Raw genomic sequence first — 18,057 nt, 5'->3', positions numbered from 1 at the left:
CACAGCAAGCCCGGCTACAAGGCAGGCACTGCCGCAGTCTTAGAGGGAAAAAAGGATGTGTCCGTCACAGCTACAACCCTCATCATCTCCACATGACTGCACCAGCTCCTGCCTACCTAATCTCTTAGCTGAGTTACCATGCAGATGACTTGCTGATCTCTTTCTAATGTTTAGTTTAACATGTCTTCGGTTAGCACTAGCATATGACAGTACTGACAGCCGTGGCTGTTCCTTTTTAAATATCATGTCAGAAACACAGTGCAATAAAGCTGGGGATGCGCTCCATGGCTCTGCGTACCATTATGATAGTATGGGTTTCTTTTTTAATGAGGAAGATCTGCATCTCAGGAGCTTTTTTCATGTGTCAGGATGCATGGACAAATCAGCAGCACATCACACTGGCCAAAAATGAAATGCTGACAAATGTAGATATTTCAAATTTAATTGACACCTAAATGTACTTGAGATAGAAAAAATATATACAGAAAATGTGAATACAGGTTATGGGAATTAATAAGGAGAATTCTGTAATAATTTTAAAAGATATTTTGGTTACGAGAAAATTAAATGTGTGTATTTTATTAACTGTCTTTTTTCCTGATTATAGAGATTAGGGTACAAAGAGGTAGTATAGATTTGTGGTCATTATTCTCCTAAAAAGGGCTTCCCAGATTTGAGTATTTTTTAAAAATTAGTATCTTTTTTTTAAAGAATAGCTATACAGCATCTCTAGGGAATTAATGAATTTGTCCCTCTTAGACAGTAAAATGAAGAGGATGAGGGATTTGGATGCCTGGGCTTTTTCTTGCCAGTATGAAATAGGAGACTCGGGACTGAGGGGATTACCTAGTAACTATTCAATCTGAACAAAGCACAGACCTATGGCTGGAATTCCTTCCTGCATCTTCTGAATACTCAGTACACCCAACTGTGAGCTAACAGAAATATTAAAATATCTATTTGATTTTTAAAGGGTTACTTTGCATACTGTGAACGTTCACAGGAGCAGAATATTTCCAGAAAACCAAAAACATTAAAGGATATTTTAAATTAAAACAACAACAAAAAAAATCCTATCACAAGTATCCAACCAGATAACAAAACCAACCGCTTGTGATCACTACACCCAGTAAAGGCAGGTAGCTAGTTAGTTACCCAAAGCAGTTGCTTTACAGGGGGGGTTTATGAACTTTTTACAATTTTTCTAGAGAGTTGGAAATATAAACAAACAATTTAAAGCGGGAACAAGCTGGATGACACCTCTGCCGCTCTGACAGATCTAGAGGCAAGATTCTACAAGGCCATTTCACATTTCTGTCCTCTGAGCCAGTACGAGGCTGCCCCTGCAGCTGGCGCAGCCCCTTCCAAATGCCAGCGGCGTGTGTCCGGTGGGTTCACTCCAAAGCAGACAGCAGAAACAGGCCCCAAAATGAAAGTTTCTTTTAAACCATCCTACTGGAAAGGTGAGAGAGCCAGGAGCGGGGTTCCCGAAGGGCAGCCCTGCCTGCCTCGTGCTACAGTTCTTGTCTGGCAAGACCTGCCACAAAACCTGGCTGCTCTCCTCCGTAGGTTTCTCTGCCCATTTGCTGTCCCTTTGCTGTCCCTCTGCCTTCTCGGTACCACCGAGCTGGGTACTCCCCAGCTTCCCCAGGGTAGAGGAACCGAAGCAGACACAGCCAGTCTATTCGCTTTGGGATTCCAGCCACCCCCGTTCACACAGGTACGTGCTGCCTTAGCTTGCTTCCGAAGAGCAGAGCCCCTTGCTTGCAGGGATGCCACGGAAAACCTTTGCCATACACAAATTCTGTGTGGCAGAGCTCCGAGAGCCTGGTTACAACAACTGGAATTTAATGTGCTTTATGAGCCTGTATCATTCAACACAGCCATCACGCTGACTTCATACTAAATTCAGGGTAATAACCCACTATTGCACTGCAGCCTATTTTCATTCATATGATATAAGGGAAAGCCATTAGCTTTACTAAGTCCTACACGGCTTCTGGAAAGCCATAATGAACTGCTGCAGCACTGACATGGGTTTAGCCAGCCCAAGAGCCTTTTGACATGCTGTTAATTGTGAGCCTGACCCTCTGATTTCCTATTTTAATTTCCTCCCACTCTGCATGCCCTGGAAGCCAGCTAGTCAGTACTTACAGAAGACAGATCCTACAGCACTCTGGAAGCCTATTCTACATTTAATAGGAACTCTTGCTGTGGTGTAAAAGAGAGGTCTCAAAAAACTGCCTATCTGTTAAAATGCAACATCTTATTTCAGTGAACAACTAATTTGTGTTTAAGGAGGCATGTCCCACGTGTCTAGGATTGCCGCAGGTGGTAATCCAGCATTTTCTGAGCTCTCATCTATAAATTCTTCCTGTTACCTTATAACTAAAAAAGTTTTTCAAAAAATTATACGTTTTAGATTGAATGACAAATTTTTAAGAATCATAAGGATCACAAACCTTGAATTATTAATAAATTGTAAAAAACCCCTTCTCTATTGAAAAAGGGGAAAAAAAAAAAAATCACTGAAAATTTTGATGGGGGGAAACAACAGTTCTTCCACCAGCTCTTCAAAATATAATGGTTTAACAACAGACATGAGCAATAATCTTGGGTGTTCTTGGAAGTCCCTGCTCCTGCCCTCCCATGTTTTAATTGAAGATTGATTAGAAAATAAGCACACAGACCCCCAAAACAATGTTTTTCTTTTATACACATTAAAAAAAATTAACTCATGTAACTGAAGATACAAATTCCCTAATATCATCGGGAGTGCACTGATAAATGTAACGACTGAAAGCATCCCTACCTACTGGTTTGCTTTCCAGAGATGACGTGTGGCATCCCCAAGGGAGAAGAGGCCACCCTGTGAGAGGGGTTCATGGGGCGCTGGGCTGCCCCGAGGATCCCACCTCCCCGGCTGGGAGGGGGCTGCGGAAGCCACAGACCGAGCCCATGTGCTGGATGTGCTGGGAAATGTCTCTGAAGCCCTCACATAGTCATTCAAGACCAAAAAGTTAGTTTTAAATATAGAAAGAAACTCCTCCTCACAAATGTATTCCCCCACCTCTAAGGGACTAACTGGCTAATATTTAGGTTTGGAACCAGTGCAGTTAAGCCAAATATTTTGGTAAAGTTTGGTTTAAGAAAAGCACTCTCTCAGCACTGCGGCTGCTTCCATGGAATCTCCTCTGATCTGCAAGAAGGGCACTCCCATGCTACCAAGTAACAAGAGTGAAAATATATATTGTGGTGTTTTCATTCATTTTGGTATTATCCAAGAGAGAGAAAACAATGCCATTTTTTTACAGAGACAACGCCTTGCTTTATGATTTCATTTGAGAACAACATAGGAAGATTATTTCTTACTTGGACAGAAAAAGAGAGTTTGTGAAAAATGTCATGAAAATCCTACCTTTAATTACTATTTAAAAAAAATACTTTTCTTTATTCAAAGTGTCATTTTGAGTTAAATAGTAAGGAAAAAGGTCAGGATTATCGAGTCATTACCTATTTCCAAAATATTCACCTGAAGTTATTTCTTAGGTAGGCATTTACTTGAGCTTTATTTAAGTACAAGGTTCGGCACTTCCCCCACTTGTACTTCCGAAATCACAACTGTAGTGTCAGTCTCACCATCGCTGCGAGTCGTGTGTCCTGTCTCCCACACTGCCCCAACTTGGTTCTATTAAAACACTCTAACCAGACACCTTACAGGAGATCTGGCTGAGTGCAATGCTCTACAGTTAGCTGTCTGGAAGTGGTTATGTCCAAGTTTGTTTTGCCACCTGAAGCCGATGACGGGAAAGAATGAAAATAATCAGATCCTGCTGTGACACTGCATTTGAACTGGATAAAATATCAAAGCTGTGAAACATCAGGAAGAGACCACAACTGGTACCATAGAGCAAGTGTCAGTGGTATCAGCAACATTACCTGGTTTTCCTCCACATTTAAAAGATGGAAAAATCTATCAGTAAAATGCTCTTGAAGAAAAATAAGTCAGTCTATAGCTACAGAGCATCTTCATTATCTTTTGTAGATTATTGTCAATTATTTTAACAAAAAAATTTTTGTAGTGTACTCTGTGAAAGCAGCTGAATTGTAAAGACTCGCTAACAGCAATACATTTAAGCCAAGTAAAATAATAATTGTAATGCAATATATTACTAGCATCAGTAAAAATATTATGTTTATCAGTCATGTTTACATTTGTTTCTGTTCTGATGCTGGCAGGAACTGAAAATACACATTAGCAGTAAGCCACACTGGAACGTCAAGCAGCTTCTGAATCCAAACATGCATAATCCTTCTTATGAAACACACATAATGCTAAAATTGACTCAGTTATCCTTCATCGACACGCAGTGAGTCATCATACTGAATATTAAGAAAAAACTTTTATTTTAAAAATTCCTATAATCTTTGTGCAGGGACAGCTCCCACCCTGTAACAGCCCAAGCCCTTTTGGAGGCTTTGCAATCTGCTCCACAAGAGGGCAACCAAATTCCACTATAAAATGGATAGATAATCCTGTAGAATTTAAAAGTGACCATTCATTTTAGCCAAAAGCCAGAGTATCTCCCCATCCCAGAGTGGCTGGGAAAAAGCTAGCCATGCACTTAACTTTGGAGGGATGGGGGGGGCTCAACCTCCACCTCTTTTTCCCTCATAAACAGTGGTGTCAGGGAACTGGGATACATGTGGGGAAAAGGTGTGTTTAAAGAAACAAACCATTGTTCTTTTTATGGGATTTTAGTGTCTTCAGATACAACAGATATCCTGTAATCCTGGCCACCAGGCAAAGCATTTCACTCTCCTGACAATAAAGCCCCACGGGCTGGGACATGAACAGACGATGGGAAGCGGCTGCGACACGAGCGGCGACTGTGCTGCAGGTGGAGATGAACGACCAGGAAATCTCTGGGCCAGACTAGACCAGAGCAACCATCCTGCAGCCCCCGAGTCCTTGGCCTGTAGCCTGTGAGCAGTTCCAGCACGACTTCCCACGCCACGGCTGCTCTGCCACAAACACACCACTCGCTGCCCGAGGACAGCAGCGAAGACGTTCCCGTGCAGGGAACCCCAGTTTAATTTTGCCACATGACCTGGGGGCTGTTTACTGGCTCCCTTGCTGCTCTTCTCACCTCACCACCGCCCAGCCGTTTCCTCTGCAGCGCCAAGAAGGTCTGGCCCTACTTTTAGCCACATTTTTCACACCACCTTCTTCTAAGATCAACCACCCCAGGCAAAGGACACAGCTCTTAAGCTTCCCAAATTCTGAACTGAGGGAACTGCTTATTCGGGCCCTTAACAAGTGCAGCTAATACCAGCCTCTGTATCCAACCAGAACTCAGTGCTCGAGTCTTTTGTACTTCTGAACACTCGAAGTAGCTACACATCCAAGTAATTTTAAATCCAAAATGCAAACTGATGCAGCCCACACGTATATTTGTCACACACAATAGTGTCTTTTGGGCTGTGCTGGTAAAGTTCAATATATCTATTCTCTTTTTAGGTTTGCACTTGATGGCCTATGGTTAACTCAACCATGGCAATGTGTTAATAATATCTGCAACAATACACAGTATTGTCTTCTCTGTAAAAAGTACTTTAATACGTGACATTCATGAAACTATCTGAGAAAATCTCTCCAAGGTAACAGAATATACTGTTCATATGAACAAAGGAAATGTTGGAAACCAACACACTTCATACGTGAGCAGTAGGCTACAGCAGAACAACTTCTTTGGAACATTACCCCTGTTTACTTCACAGTCAAATCTAAAGAGATGCTAAATTTGCTACTGCTCTGCAAGACAGTTAAGCTCTACAAGCCTTCGCTATAGAGCTCATTACAGACCTTCTGTTAATGGGACTAACGAGCAGGAGACACAACCCTTCCTGCCATCACTATAAAACAAACAATTCTGTACCTTCCAGGTAAAGTCTGGCAAGAAAAGTTGTTTTGCAGGGATGTGGCTAACAATTTAATTTAAAGCACAGTTCAACAATGAAATGAACAAACCTCTAAAACCTGAAAACTTTCACTAAATGGGCTGATCAGATAACGTCTAACTCGACAAACCAGAATTTTCCAATAGGTAAACTTGGTTTCTTGCTTTTTCACCCTTCCTCTAAATGTTCCAAAAATTTTAAAAAATTTTTTGTTCTTGGTTAAAAAATTACTTTGATTGTAGCATTTCATAACTTCTCCTTTGGCTAGTTCCAGTTTTGAACACACTGTCTGTTGATGCAACGAGAGAGAAGCAGAGCAGCAAAGTACTTACTGTTCTGGACTAGAAACTGAAGTCCTTCGTCCTTCCACAGCAATATTGCTCTTGGGTCTCTTAACAACGTGAGGTCTTGGTGGGCGAACCTATTACATACACACACACACAGACATTTCATCAAATGCTTCAAGTTGATCAAACAACAGACATAAACAGCAAAATATGTATAATTACTGTTATCTTAAAGGTGTCTTCCATTCTGAATTGCTTTTAAACATCTAATTTTTGTGCCACAACGATGTTACAAATGAATATAGATATACAAATGAATATAAAGTTGAATAGAAACTACAAGGACCCACAACTTGTTTAAGGACAAAAACACCCCACGTGTTTTTGAATAGCAAACGAAACATATATGCTTGTCACTGACTGCTAGCTGTTGGCAAAACAATGAAAATTGGTTCCACTGTCCTGTTGGGTACAGGCGAAATTTCTGATAAAAGATTCCCTAAACGTGAGCTTCCCCTTATACAGTTAGTTGATAGAATAAAATTGGAAAATCCTGTGCGTTGCTGTACATTATATTGGACAGTGGAGTTCAGCTCTGACATCATGATCCCTTTGTCCTCTTGTTCATAGGAACCCAGCTTCTCAAGTGAAGACTTCTGTGTAAGGGAGCACTGAAAAATTTGTACTTAGAATAAATGTTATAAAAACCATAGCTCATTCTTTATTAAAAATTTGCTTCCTTTCTGCAGTCGAGCAGAAACCCTTCCCAGACATAGTATCATTATCACCCCTAATGTTACGTCAGCTTTTGTTTTAGCTGTTATCATGATAATGTTACCTTTTGTGGTCTGGAATAAAATCTAAAGCTTTTCTGTGGAAGATGATGCTGCTGCCAATCCAATCTTAAGTAACACATCTATCACCTTCTGATGTTCGGAAATCAAGCTTAGTTTACTCACATTAACACCACAAGCAAACAAGCTTTACTTCAAGGAAAGGAATAAGCACTCGCTGACGCATGTGCCAACCTCTACTAGTGAGTAATCCTGCTGATGAACTTATCCCTTTGAGTCAAATGTGGGAAGGAATATTTGCAGCATCAGGGTCAGGCTGTACAAATGAGCTTTCCATTTTTTGTTGAGAAAGTACTACCTCACCTGAAAAGGAGCCTGATTTGTTGGCTTAGCTGAATGCTAGTTTCAACAGAAATCCCCAAAGCCCTCAAAGTTAGGAATACAACTCAACTTCTGACCTCCCTGAGCTTGTGCTCCCTTAATAGCCACAATACAAAGGAAGCTTTTAAAGGCCTACAACCTAAGCCCTCTTTGGATAACTAATGAATTTCCTTGCAATGATAGAAGAGATGTAGATTTCCCCCCACATCTGCATTTTTTTCTTTGTTTTTGTTTTGATTTTTTGTTTGCTTAGTTTGGGGTTTTTTGGTTTTAATTATTTCTTGGGGGGGTTGGGGGAGGGGTTTCTGGGCTTTTGTTGTGAGTTGGTTTTGGTGGTTCTTTTCTTCTCCCTCCAGGCACATAAACCTCAAATTTTCTTGCCAGGAAAAAGGCACCAAATTGTGTGTAGCATTTCTGCACTACACAACAGTATGCAGAAGATAGTAGCTGGACTATAGCATTCAATTTTCATCTCAAAGGAAATGGTGTACAGCAGATATAATGAAGAAATCCAGAAATGTATTGCCACTATTTCTTAGGAAAAAGGGCTTATAAAAAGGTCAGATGTTAAGGTCTTGAAGATCAGTCCCCACACAAGGCTGCTCCTCTCTACAATAAAGACAGCTTAAGAATGTGAATTTATGGCAGGAATGGAAGGATTAAGTTTGTGGCAACTTCAACTGAACTTGCAACGTGGTGAAACATGGGGAAAAGAACAACAGAGCTAATTAGACGAGCTGAGCTGTCAGAGTGCGGCTGAATGGCTCGGTGCCAACAAACAAAAGGAATGGGCTGGCAATCAGCAGGATCGATGAAGAATACTGCTTCATTAGAGTTGATAAAACAGAGAGAGAGAGACCAAGAGAGAGCGAGTGCGTGCAAGAGAGGGGGGAGAGAAGCAAGAGGAACTGGGGGGAGAAGAGAGCGAGAAGGAGAAAGAGAAAAAGAGAGGAAGAAAGAAACCTGTTTAATTAAATCTGAGCTGGAAGATGATGTGTAAAGCTGGCTTGTCATCATGCTGTGAACACTTTCACCTTTCGGGTGGTACCCTGGAGGAGTGATGGTGATGAGGCAGAGAGAGGAGAGTTCGGGATGGCTCCAGGGGGCCACCAGTGAAGTTGGGGTGACATGCTAAGTAGGATTTGGAGATTGTCCGTGGGGGACTGCAGGGAAAAGCCAAGAATCAAGCTGATTCCTTGCCGGATTTTGAGCCTTATGTAGCCAAATATGCAAGGTTAAATGCTTATCAAATGCAAAAAAATACAATTACATGAGCACACGGCCAAAAGAACAAAGGTAAACATCCAGTACAAAAGAGTTAAATGTGTTTATTATTGTCCCCAACAACTTCATGTGGAATTACTGTATTTTAACTTTTTCTAATTGAATTAAGTTTCCAAACAGCCACTATTAATCCAAACAGATCTCAATTAATTATAAGTAACAACCCTCTCTCTTTCATAATACCACCACAACTCATTTCCAAACCAGCAGAATGTAAAGAAGATATCTGTTCTGTTTCTTAACCTTTCTTCGCTCTGTGTTTTTGTTTTTATTAGCAGCAATGACTCATATTGCAAGGACTAGTGCCCGTGGATTCCCCCTTGTAGCAGATATATCCTAAAACCAGTGAGTATTTCTCAGGAGTTCAGGTATTCTGTGAACTTGGTTGGAAAAGCAGAGGGACCTGGCCGCCTCCTTCAGTGCTTCCTGTAAAAGCCTACGAGAAATTACTTGCCGATACCCACCTCTGTAATACATGCCAAGACTAAGAGAGGGAAAATCAGCCTGCATAAAGTATTATTTACACACACTAATGTGTGTTTCAATTATTAAAAGCCAAATAACAGTTCTGAACAACAAATTTGTGTATATTTGGTACAAAGCATATTTTGGGGAGTGATTATAATCATTTACATTTATCTTGAATTTCCTCTTGATGAATGAAGCATTTTCTGCTCCACTTACAGACACAGCTAGATGAATGCAACAGGAGCTTTTATTATTAGATTTCCAACCTTTTATCAATCACATTGGGAGCAAAGACAGTTGACACAAACACATTATAGTGAGGACTATTAATGCACTACAGCTGGGAGATTAAACAGTCTCAGCGAGACTTTGATGTAAAAAATGACTCAATCTGAACAATACTGTTCAGCAACTTTTGTACAGAAGAATCACAACGTGCCCTCATACACCTGCCAAACAAAACAAGAGGGCTGGGAAGCACTACAGGAACCCCAGAGTACCATGGCAAGTTTGTTCCTAGTGTAGCCTTTCTGGGAGGGTCTCCCATATCAATTACATGTAAGAGAACACACAAAAGTATAGTCAGTGCTACCTTTCAAACACAGAAAACAGAAATCTTCAGAGCAGCAATCCATAAAAATGACTCTGTTAAGCTAAACACCCAAGAGTTAAAAAGAGGGAGGAAAAGAAACACATGCTATTGAAATGTAACGTAGGAACATGCACCAAAGATCAAAAGTTAACACACACACCCAAGTGCACTTGTTAACCAGCTGCCTGCTCATCCAAAACATATTTTTAACAAGTTTTAGCAAGATTAGATTTGAAAACTTGCATCTCTCTCTTTCTTATGCATGTACATGTATGTATAAGGAAGCAAGGAGTAAGATGTATTTGCCTTTCCGGGGAATTATGTTCATAAAGCAAAAGTCCTGAATAAATACCTTCCAAGGCTGTTGCAAAAAACAACACCCCTTCTAAATTGATACCACTTTCCTGTACTACTAAAAACCCCATAAATCGCTGGTGCAGACCCAGCAAAGTCTCCTGTTTTAAAGCCATCTGGCAGAGCTAATATGTAACCACTGTCCTACAGTTAATGTTTTGAATGAAAAACTGCCGAGATGAGGCACCCCTGCCTCACACAGTACAGGTCTTGCACCGACAATGAGTTCTGTGTAGTTCTTCTGTGGAAGAGTCACTTCCTCCGGCCAAATGCTGTGCCTGCATTTTTTATACTATGTAATTACAGAGTCCCAGCTTGCATTTTAAACGAACATAAAGTATATATGTATATGATCCATAACGTGGTACTAATGTTCTACTGCCCAAATACAGACTTTGTTTTCTTCACGTGTATTCACTCATCTATTCCATGGAGAAAAATTAAGCATCCCAAATTAATTTGAAGCATAACTTGCAGAGAATAATCTCTTTAGACTTCTGCTTCCTTTCATATTTGAGTTTAGTGCAAGTCTTCAAAAACTCACTGGCTAAAAACTTATGCCAGCCTAGCAAGACTTTTTTGTTTAAGAAATCACCGCAAAAGTAAAAACAAATGTTGCAACAGCAGCATCAGTTACCTGAAGAACTGACTGAAAGCTGCAGAACTCGTCAAAGAAAAGCAGAATAAATGCAGGTCCCCGGGCTGTGCCGCAGCAGAGAAGAAGGGAGTTTAGGAGCATAATTCACACATTGATTTTTTTACAAAGTTTGACAATTCAAACTACCAAGGTTTAGTAATGCTACTAAGAGCGTAATTCAGGCAGTGTTAAGCTGTGGCAGTGAAACAAAACTACCAACTACTCACGGGCCTAGATGAACGCTGTATCTTTGGAGGCGGTGGCCGAGGCGGACGGAGTCTGTGCTGCTGTATCAAAGTGGAAACTAAATTAAAGTCACCTACATGAAAACATGTCTGATTTTTGTGGCAAAAGCAGTATGAGTGGATGACAACACGTGATTTACCTTAACTTCATACTCACCTCACAACATGCAGGATTTCTTTTTTTGGTTTTAAGAACAGTCACAAATCTCACAACCTACAAAGTGCCACAACAGGACAGGTAGCTCTGTCTGCCTGTTGTCCTAGGCCTAATGTAGCTTCTGTTAAACCAAAAGGAGCACAATCAGCACTCCAGACCCCATCACCCAAAATTTACTGAGACAAAGACTCTCAAGGTGGATTCTTGGACCTCTATGTTCCAGACAACATTTATGCAAATGGGAAGAATCCTGCAGGGCACGATATCCAAAAAAAGCTTTCACTAAAATCTCAAGAGTAATCTTAGTGCTTGTGAAAACTTACGGTAAAGACCTCAAACCAGCAAAGACATTTAGGAGCATGGGGAAAAAACGTTAAGTCAATGAAACTTTTCATAAACTTAAAGGTGAGCACGTTTAGATACCGAACTGCCTCAAGGTTTAAATGCACTGCGGAGAGCAAAGTGTGTCCTTTAACGACAGTGGTAAAGAAAACTAAAAGCCCCATCACCAGCAGTTCTAATGAAGACAGAACAGTGCACTAAGATGGCTATTTCGGTGTCTCATTTTTTAAATTAGCAGTTGGCCAACTCATTGCTTTGTAACAGCACTGGAGCTATTCCAATGCAGTTGCTTTTGACTGAGCCAGCAGCATGACTCTCCTCACACAGATGGCATCTTAAGGTATAGTCTGTTAGACAAGGAATCCACTGACAATTAACGAGATTCTAAATAAAACCATCCCAAAGTACAACTTCAGCTGTGATCTTGTTCTCAGTATTCTGTGGCAGCTTGTGCACACGTATTAGCACTCGAGGAGGGAAGTGCACGGGAATGTCTCTGGACAGCTGCTCACCAGATCACCACTGCCCCAGCCCACGGCGCCTTCCACTGACAAAAAACCATCAGCCGTACAGAGAAGGAATAGGAACTGGCAGTGGGAGTCAGCTTCTTCAGACAGAAAAAGAAAGTGTATGCAGATTACTGTATTTCTCTCCAAAAAAGATTCCAGATTCACATCTCAGCAGGTCTTAACTTCTTACTAGCAGTCTTTATTCTAGACTGACATTCTCTCGCAACTACCCTCACACTGTGTAATAGTACAACTCCAGCCTACCTTTTTTCACACCATTTTCATTCTCTTATTGCATCTCTTCGGAATTTTCTGTCAAATTTCCCATTATATTATACTTTTGCACCCATTGGTTCATTCCTCCTTACTCATGTTAATGAAGGAGTGCCAGAGTGCACACACGTACTTGGCTCAGCATTTTGGGTGTATGAGATAAAAAAAAAAGAAAGAGGACACTTGGGATGGAGAGCTGAGGCCAAAATTATTCCACGGGATCGCTTCCCTCTGTAATTTCCAAGAAAGCAAGTATGAAAACAAAGAGAACAAAGAGATAAAGGACAGGCTGGCGGCCTGAGGTGGCTGCCATTAGCCTGGCTGAACTGTTTATTTTCTGTCCTTGCAGTACTCAGTTCAGTCACAGAAGCTCAGTTATGCTGACGTGTACCTTCCCATCTTACCTGCTCAGGCCAAGAGCACGGTCTTACAATATATTTAATTTCCGTTACGTAATATAACATACTTATTTTCCATTACGTTTCAGAAGCATAATGAAACAGCTGAAAAATCTGAGATTTTTCACTTTTCTAGTTATTAAAAAGCACTCACTTAGTACTGAGCAACTTAGGGAAAGTATTTAATGAAGCAGAAAAAACAAGATGTAATTATTATTAATTTATTTAAAAAATAATTTTTATGCTTCCTGCTTGTATACTTGTCTGTTTTTTCTTTTTACTTACCTAGAAATTGTGAACATTTCTACACTAGAAAATTCTCAAGTAGGTTATTTAGATGGGAAATTCAAGTATTTTCCTAAAGCCATGGCTAGCAGTGTCGTCTCTGATTTAGGAACCAGTTCTTCCTTTCTATAGCAAAAGCCAGGGTAATTGTTGAGGAAACACTACAAGACTGTAGCATCATCAGTATCAGCTGATGAACTGGTGGCAGTATTATTTAAGCTTCTGAAAAAAGTGTGAAAAAAGCAGGCCCTTCAGAGAGGAAGACAGACAGACAGACAAGCCAGTAGCTGAGGATTACCCCCCAGCAAGACAGTCAATACATTGATTATAGTCACTGCGAGGACACGTACAACTGAACTGTACTTACCCACCCACATACTTGCTGGAGGAAAACTATTTCCCTGAGAAATCGAGTGACAGGATTTGTTAATTATCTGACACATCACTGTTCGACTAGACAATGGCAATAAAACAAACTTTTCAATACTTGGGGGTTATCTGAAAACTATGCTTTGTGTTAAGAGTCACCAATACGGGTACCCCTTGCACCTGAATTACTAACGTGAACAGAAGAATATCCGCACACGAGTCTGAGTACACGAAAGAGCATTAGATATTCCAGTCCAACGTGAAGGAGTTCAACAGAACTATCATCGCATTGCATACTCCTTGCCTGTAGCCAAACCACACGCAGCACTAATATTTTCCTCCTTCTAGTCCTAACTGACCAACAATTACAGGTCACACCTTAAAACATCATGATGTTAGCCTAGAATCCAAACCTATATAAACTTTGTTTTTCTCTCCTCGTCTCTGAGTGATAAGTGCAAGCCTATGTTGCTCTCAATTCTTTTCTCATTTCAAGGGGGTCAGAAACTTTTTTTTTTTTAACACAAGCTGTGATTCTCATTTAATTACTCAATTCCAGGACCAAGGTATACCGAAGACAGAATTTCTCAAGGTTTATGAGATATATATGGGTTATCTACACTTACTGAGGTTACCTCAGCTTCCATTTTATTTGCGGATTGTGAAGTGACATAGATTTTTTAAAAGATATTTCCTTACTTGATTATTTGCAATTCAGATAGACTTTTTTTTTTTTTTTAAACAAAATCTAAAAACCATAAGCTCAAGTGTGATGTCACACCAGCAGTCACCTCTTCCCAGCACTCTCCTTTATACCAAGCTTTCTACTGGTATCAGCATTGATTCATCTTGCTGCTCTTCCAAACTTACTTTTCCTTGACTGAACTCTTCTCTTACTGAAGTTATCACATGACAAATCAATGCCACACAGACTGACATCTTGAATTCCAGGTGGAATTTATTCCAGCCACAGATTACTGATAAATCCATAGCTTTGAAGAGTCATAATCTAAACTCCTTATGGATCTACCTTTAAAAAAAAAAATAATCATCATTAAAATTCATGACCTTGCCACAAGATTTGCAAGTGAAAGGAAGGATGGATAGCTGCTTTTTCTCTGTCATCTGTTGCATCAGCATCTTGAGCAGCTTTCCTCAGTGAGTAGTTAAAGTTCTGCATCTACCTACTGAAAAGTTTCTTGTTTCTCCTCCAGAACAGCTGGTACTTTTCTCTGCAAGTGGACAGGACACATGACACACAACGTGAGTCTATACAAGTAGCAGGATTGATACGCTCCAGCAAAAGTTACAACTGGCTCTTTTTTGGTCAAAGTTCTGAAATGCAGAATTCAGTTCGATGGAGAAGGAAGGAAGGAAGGAAGGAAGGAAGGAGAGGAGGAAGTGTTTTCTGTCTCTAGATCATAGGAAGATTTCAGACAGAATGCTCTCGTTTTCCCAAGGATAGAACAAGCACATGCTAGGGCACATGTTGTGCTAGTATCATTTTAGTTCTGTGTAAGTGAAAATAAAAATTACCCTGTATATTTATGTATAAGCCAAGAGCTTCAAGCTGAAATGCAAACTCAGGTGAGAAGACAACAGTGGGACTTCCAGGCGAATAAGCGAACTACCACATAAAAACTCTCTGAAGAGAATAGTTCCACAGACACATGCCCTGTTCCTGAAGGAAAAATCTAGAAGCAGCTATTTGATGTACAGACCAGAGGTGGGATTTCTCTCCTATCACGGTTCTGTTTATATGTGGGTCAGCACATACAGTGTGTGGAATGACAAACCGGGGAGGGGGCAGGAGAGCAGGGCTGGTGAGGGAAAGGAGTTATAACACAGCCAAATACCCTCCTAAAATGAGATCCTGACATGTTTTCTGAACAAGCAGAAAGACAAATGCCGAGGTTTCATTATCAAGGATGCTCAGGTCTAGGCATAACGTGCATCTGCTCCCAGAGCAGGGCCGGCAGCGCCAGAAGTGACACGATCCTCCTAAGAGCTGGCCTGGGCAGGTGCTTTGCATCCATGCACTGAGCTGAAGGAAACCAACTGGTCCCACCTCCAGATCTAAGGGGGTTAAGGTTAATACTAAACTGCACAGAGTGGCTGAGTTAACTACAAAAACTGGAGCGAAGAAAGGGGTTTGGCACAGCAGGAGAACACAGTCAGCTGGCATTTGTACACAAAGGGCCTCTCTGTCCGACATTTCCTGATGCTACTGATCAGTCAGAGGCCGTTTTCTTTGGGTGATGGTTACAGGCAGATCTCCTGGCTGAACCGCTCCTTCACAGGAGCTAATAATTTCACATCTTTATCCCGTCACTGGATTATTTTTTCCAGCCAAGATTTAAATAGAACATATGATTAGGCTTTCACCTCTGATCAAAAAATAATTCAATGTGTTTCCACAAAAAATACACAAACAAATGCTGCTTTGAGAAAAGATTAAAAGTGTAGAAACTTTTGTGTCTTTTAAACAGGAATCATGTTAATTCTCAGAACCGGGACCCTCAGTACTTGTAACAACACAGTCAGATGCAACACTCAGATTCAAATCCACCTTAGCCACTCAAGTGCTACCAGAAATAAGATTCATTTTGAGCCCTTGTATGCATTGCCCCACATACTACATTTCTGAACCCTAAAAGGATCTGAATACCATGGTAAGACAAAGCTACATATTCACAGCAGCGTGTTCTCTCCATTAAATATGGACAGGGAAACAGTGTGGCTCAAATCAGTGTTGTGAAGCATAGCAAAGAACAGGCAAAGGGCAGTGAGGAGTAACTGATGTGGAGGTCCACCAGGAGGTAACAGTTATTTGCCCTTTACCAGAGCTTCATTTTTAATGTCGATGTTAATATCTGTCACCAGAATGGGATAAGCAAGTATATTCAAACTATACAAAGACCATATTTACTGGAAAAGCCACTGATTTGAAGTTAATTTGTTAATGCAGCAAAACACGTTGTTTCTAAAAGGTCAGTAGGGGAAGCTGTGTTGGAATATCAACTTAATTACCTGTGCTGTAAGGACAAATGGGTACAAAACAGCACGTGGCTACATTGCTAAAAGCTGTTAAATTGCTAGTCTAGGTATGTTCCTTAATGTATATACTATAGTTTACCAAGGGGAGAAATGTCTAAATTAGCACTTTCTTACCAATAGCTGTTTACCAGCATACCTTTTTATTCTAGATATTTCCTTAATTGTCTTGTTCTAAATACTTCTGAAGCAACAAGACAGAAAATTTGCAGAAAGCCAATTTTATGACTGCAGATCTGGCACTGTTTTACTAATTATCAGACAAGTGATTTTAAGCTGTGAGATGCTGGAGGAAGAAAAATCTTACATTCACTCTTACACTGTAAAAATCCTATTTAAAAATTAGAGATCCCACATCTCACAAAGTAGCTATTATATATCCAAGGAACTTTCACAATACAGCTGTTTAGGGTTTTTTATACTAGAGAAAACATTACAAAGATAATTTCTGGTCTGTGAGGCAACAGCTTGTGAGCAGAATATTGTCTCAAACTAATTGTGGATGTCTGTTGAGATTTAAAAAAAACAGTATTCAAAACAGAGACTTTATGAGTAAATTAGAGGTGCTCTTTCATTTGCAGCAACAAGTGCAACTAGAAAAAAATAAATAAAGGAAACACAACTACATGAAATCTGGTTTGTCAGTAGATACAGAAAAAAAGCATTTCTCTTTCTCAATTGATAGTGAAGGGTGTTTCTAATAATTTCCAAAGCTAAGCTTTTCTAAATTAACATCTTATTTCCTTCAGAAATTCAGGACTGGTTTAAAAACTGCTAGTACGTTTTAAAGACAATCAGACATGGGAGCGAGAGATGCACTGTCCGGAACGTACCCGTGCTCAAACCCACCGTGCTGCACAAGATCTGAAGTGCTGACTTTGGAAGAATATGCTGGACCTTAACTGAATACTCAATAAAAATAAAAAAAAAGGAGAAAATAACAACACTGAAAAATGTATGGTACCTAAAAAGATTCAGTACAGAAAGCAGATGGAATCTATGAGGCAGCTGTTTTATTATCCATCCAGATCCCTGCACAGCGCGCACACTACTTTTTACATACTCCCATATGTACTGCTCACAAACTGGGATGACAAGAACAGTGTATGCTTTACAGCATATATTTTTAATTTACACTCTGAAATACTTCAACAGAAATCTGCTGGGTCCTGTGATAAAAATAATCTCCATGTTTTAAGGGATGCCTCATTCTTCAAGCCATATTTGTAGATTGGGAAGGTAGAATGAATCTGGCAAAAATGTAGCGATGTAGCTGTGCCAAGACTGTGAAAGGGGCAGAGATTGCCACAATTAAACACTCTGATTAGTTTAATGAGAAAAACAGGGACTACTCTCCTTACCTTTCTAGCCAGGAATCTTCTGTTACATAACAGAGAAGTATACAGTAAGAGAAGGAACTGAAAGGTAAGTGCCTATAAGCTCCTGTTTTCCCTAATACTGAATAAGGATCTTTGTTTCAGGCATCCGACTCCTACCTGGTGTTGTGGGACACTGCTGAAGATGCACAGGTCCATCCCAAACTCACTGACAGGAAACTCACTCTTTACTAAAGGGGAAGAAAGGGGTTTTCTCAAAGTCTACAGTCCACCTTCGCTTCTTCTCCTGGCCGAGACAAAGTCTTCCACAGGTAAAAAATATCTTTTTAT

General features: G+C 40.4%; 1 protein-coding gene across 8 annotated transcripts in view; it reads right to left on the bottom strand.

Annotated features, from left to right (window-relative positions):
• The window catches only part of DENND1A (DENN domain containing 1A), a 214,570-nt gene that overhangs the window by 11,107 nt on the left and 185,406 nt on the right, over nt 1–18,057 (bottom strand). For 4 of the 8 annotated variants that reach the window (XM_074923591.1, XM_074923594.1, XM_074923595.1 and 1 more), the window contains one exon: nt 6,294–6,382. In XM_074923591.1, the coding sequence (XP_074779692.1) occupies nt 6,294–6,382 (89 nt within the window). Of the gene's footprint in view, nt 1–6,293; nt 6,383–10,985; nt 11,046–18,057 lie in introns of all 8 variants that reach the window. The other 4 variants (XM_074923588.1, XM_074923593.1, XM_074923590.1 and 1 more) reach the window with 2 other exon arrangements.

This window comes from Athene noctua, chromosome 20, assembly GCF_965140245.1.
Source record: "Athene noctua chromosome 20, bAthNoc1.hap1.1, whole genome shotgun sequence".
In the NCBI taxonomy this organism is placed as follows: Eukaryota; Metazoa; Chordata; class Aves; order Strigiformes; family Strigidae; genus Athene; species Athene noctua.
This window is presented reverse-complemented; position numbering and strand designations above follow the sequence as displayed.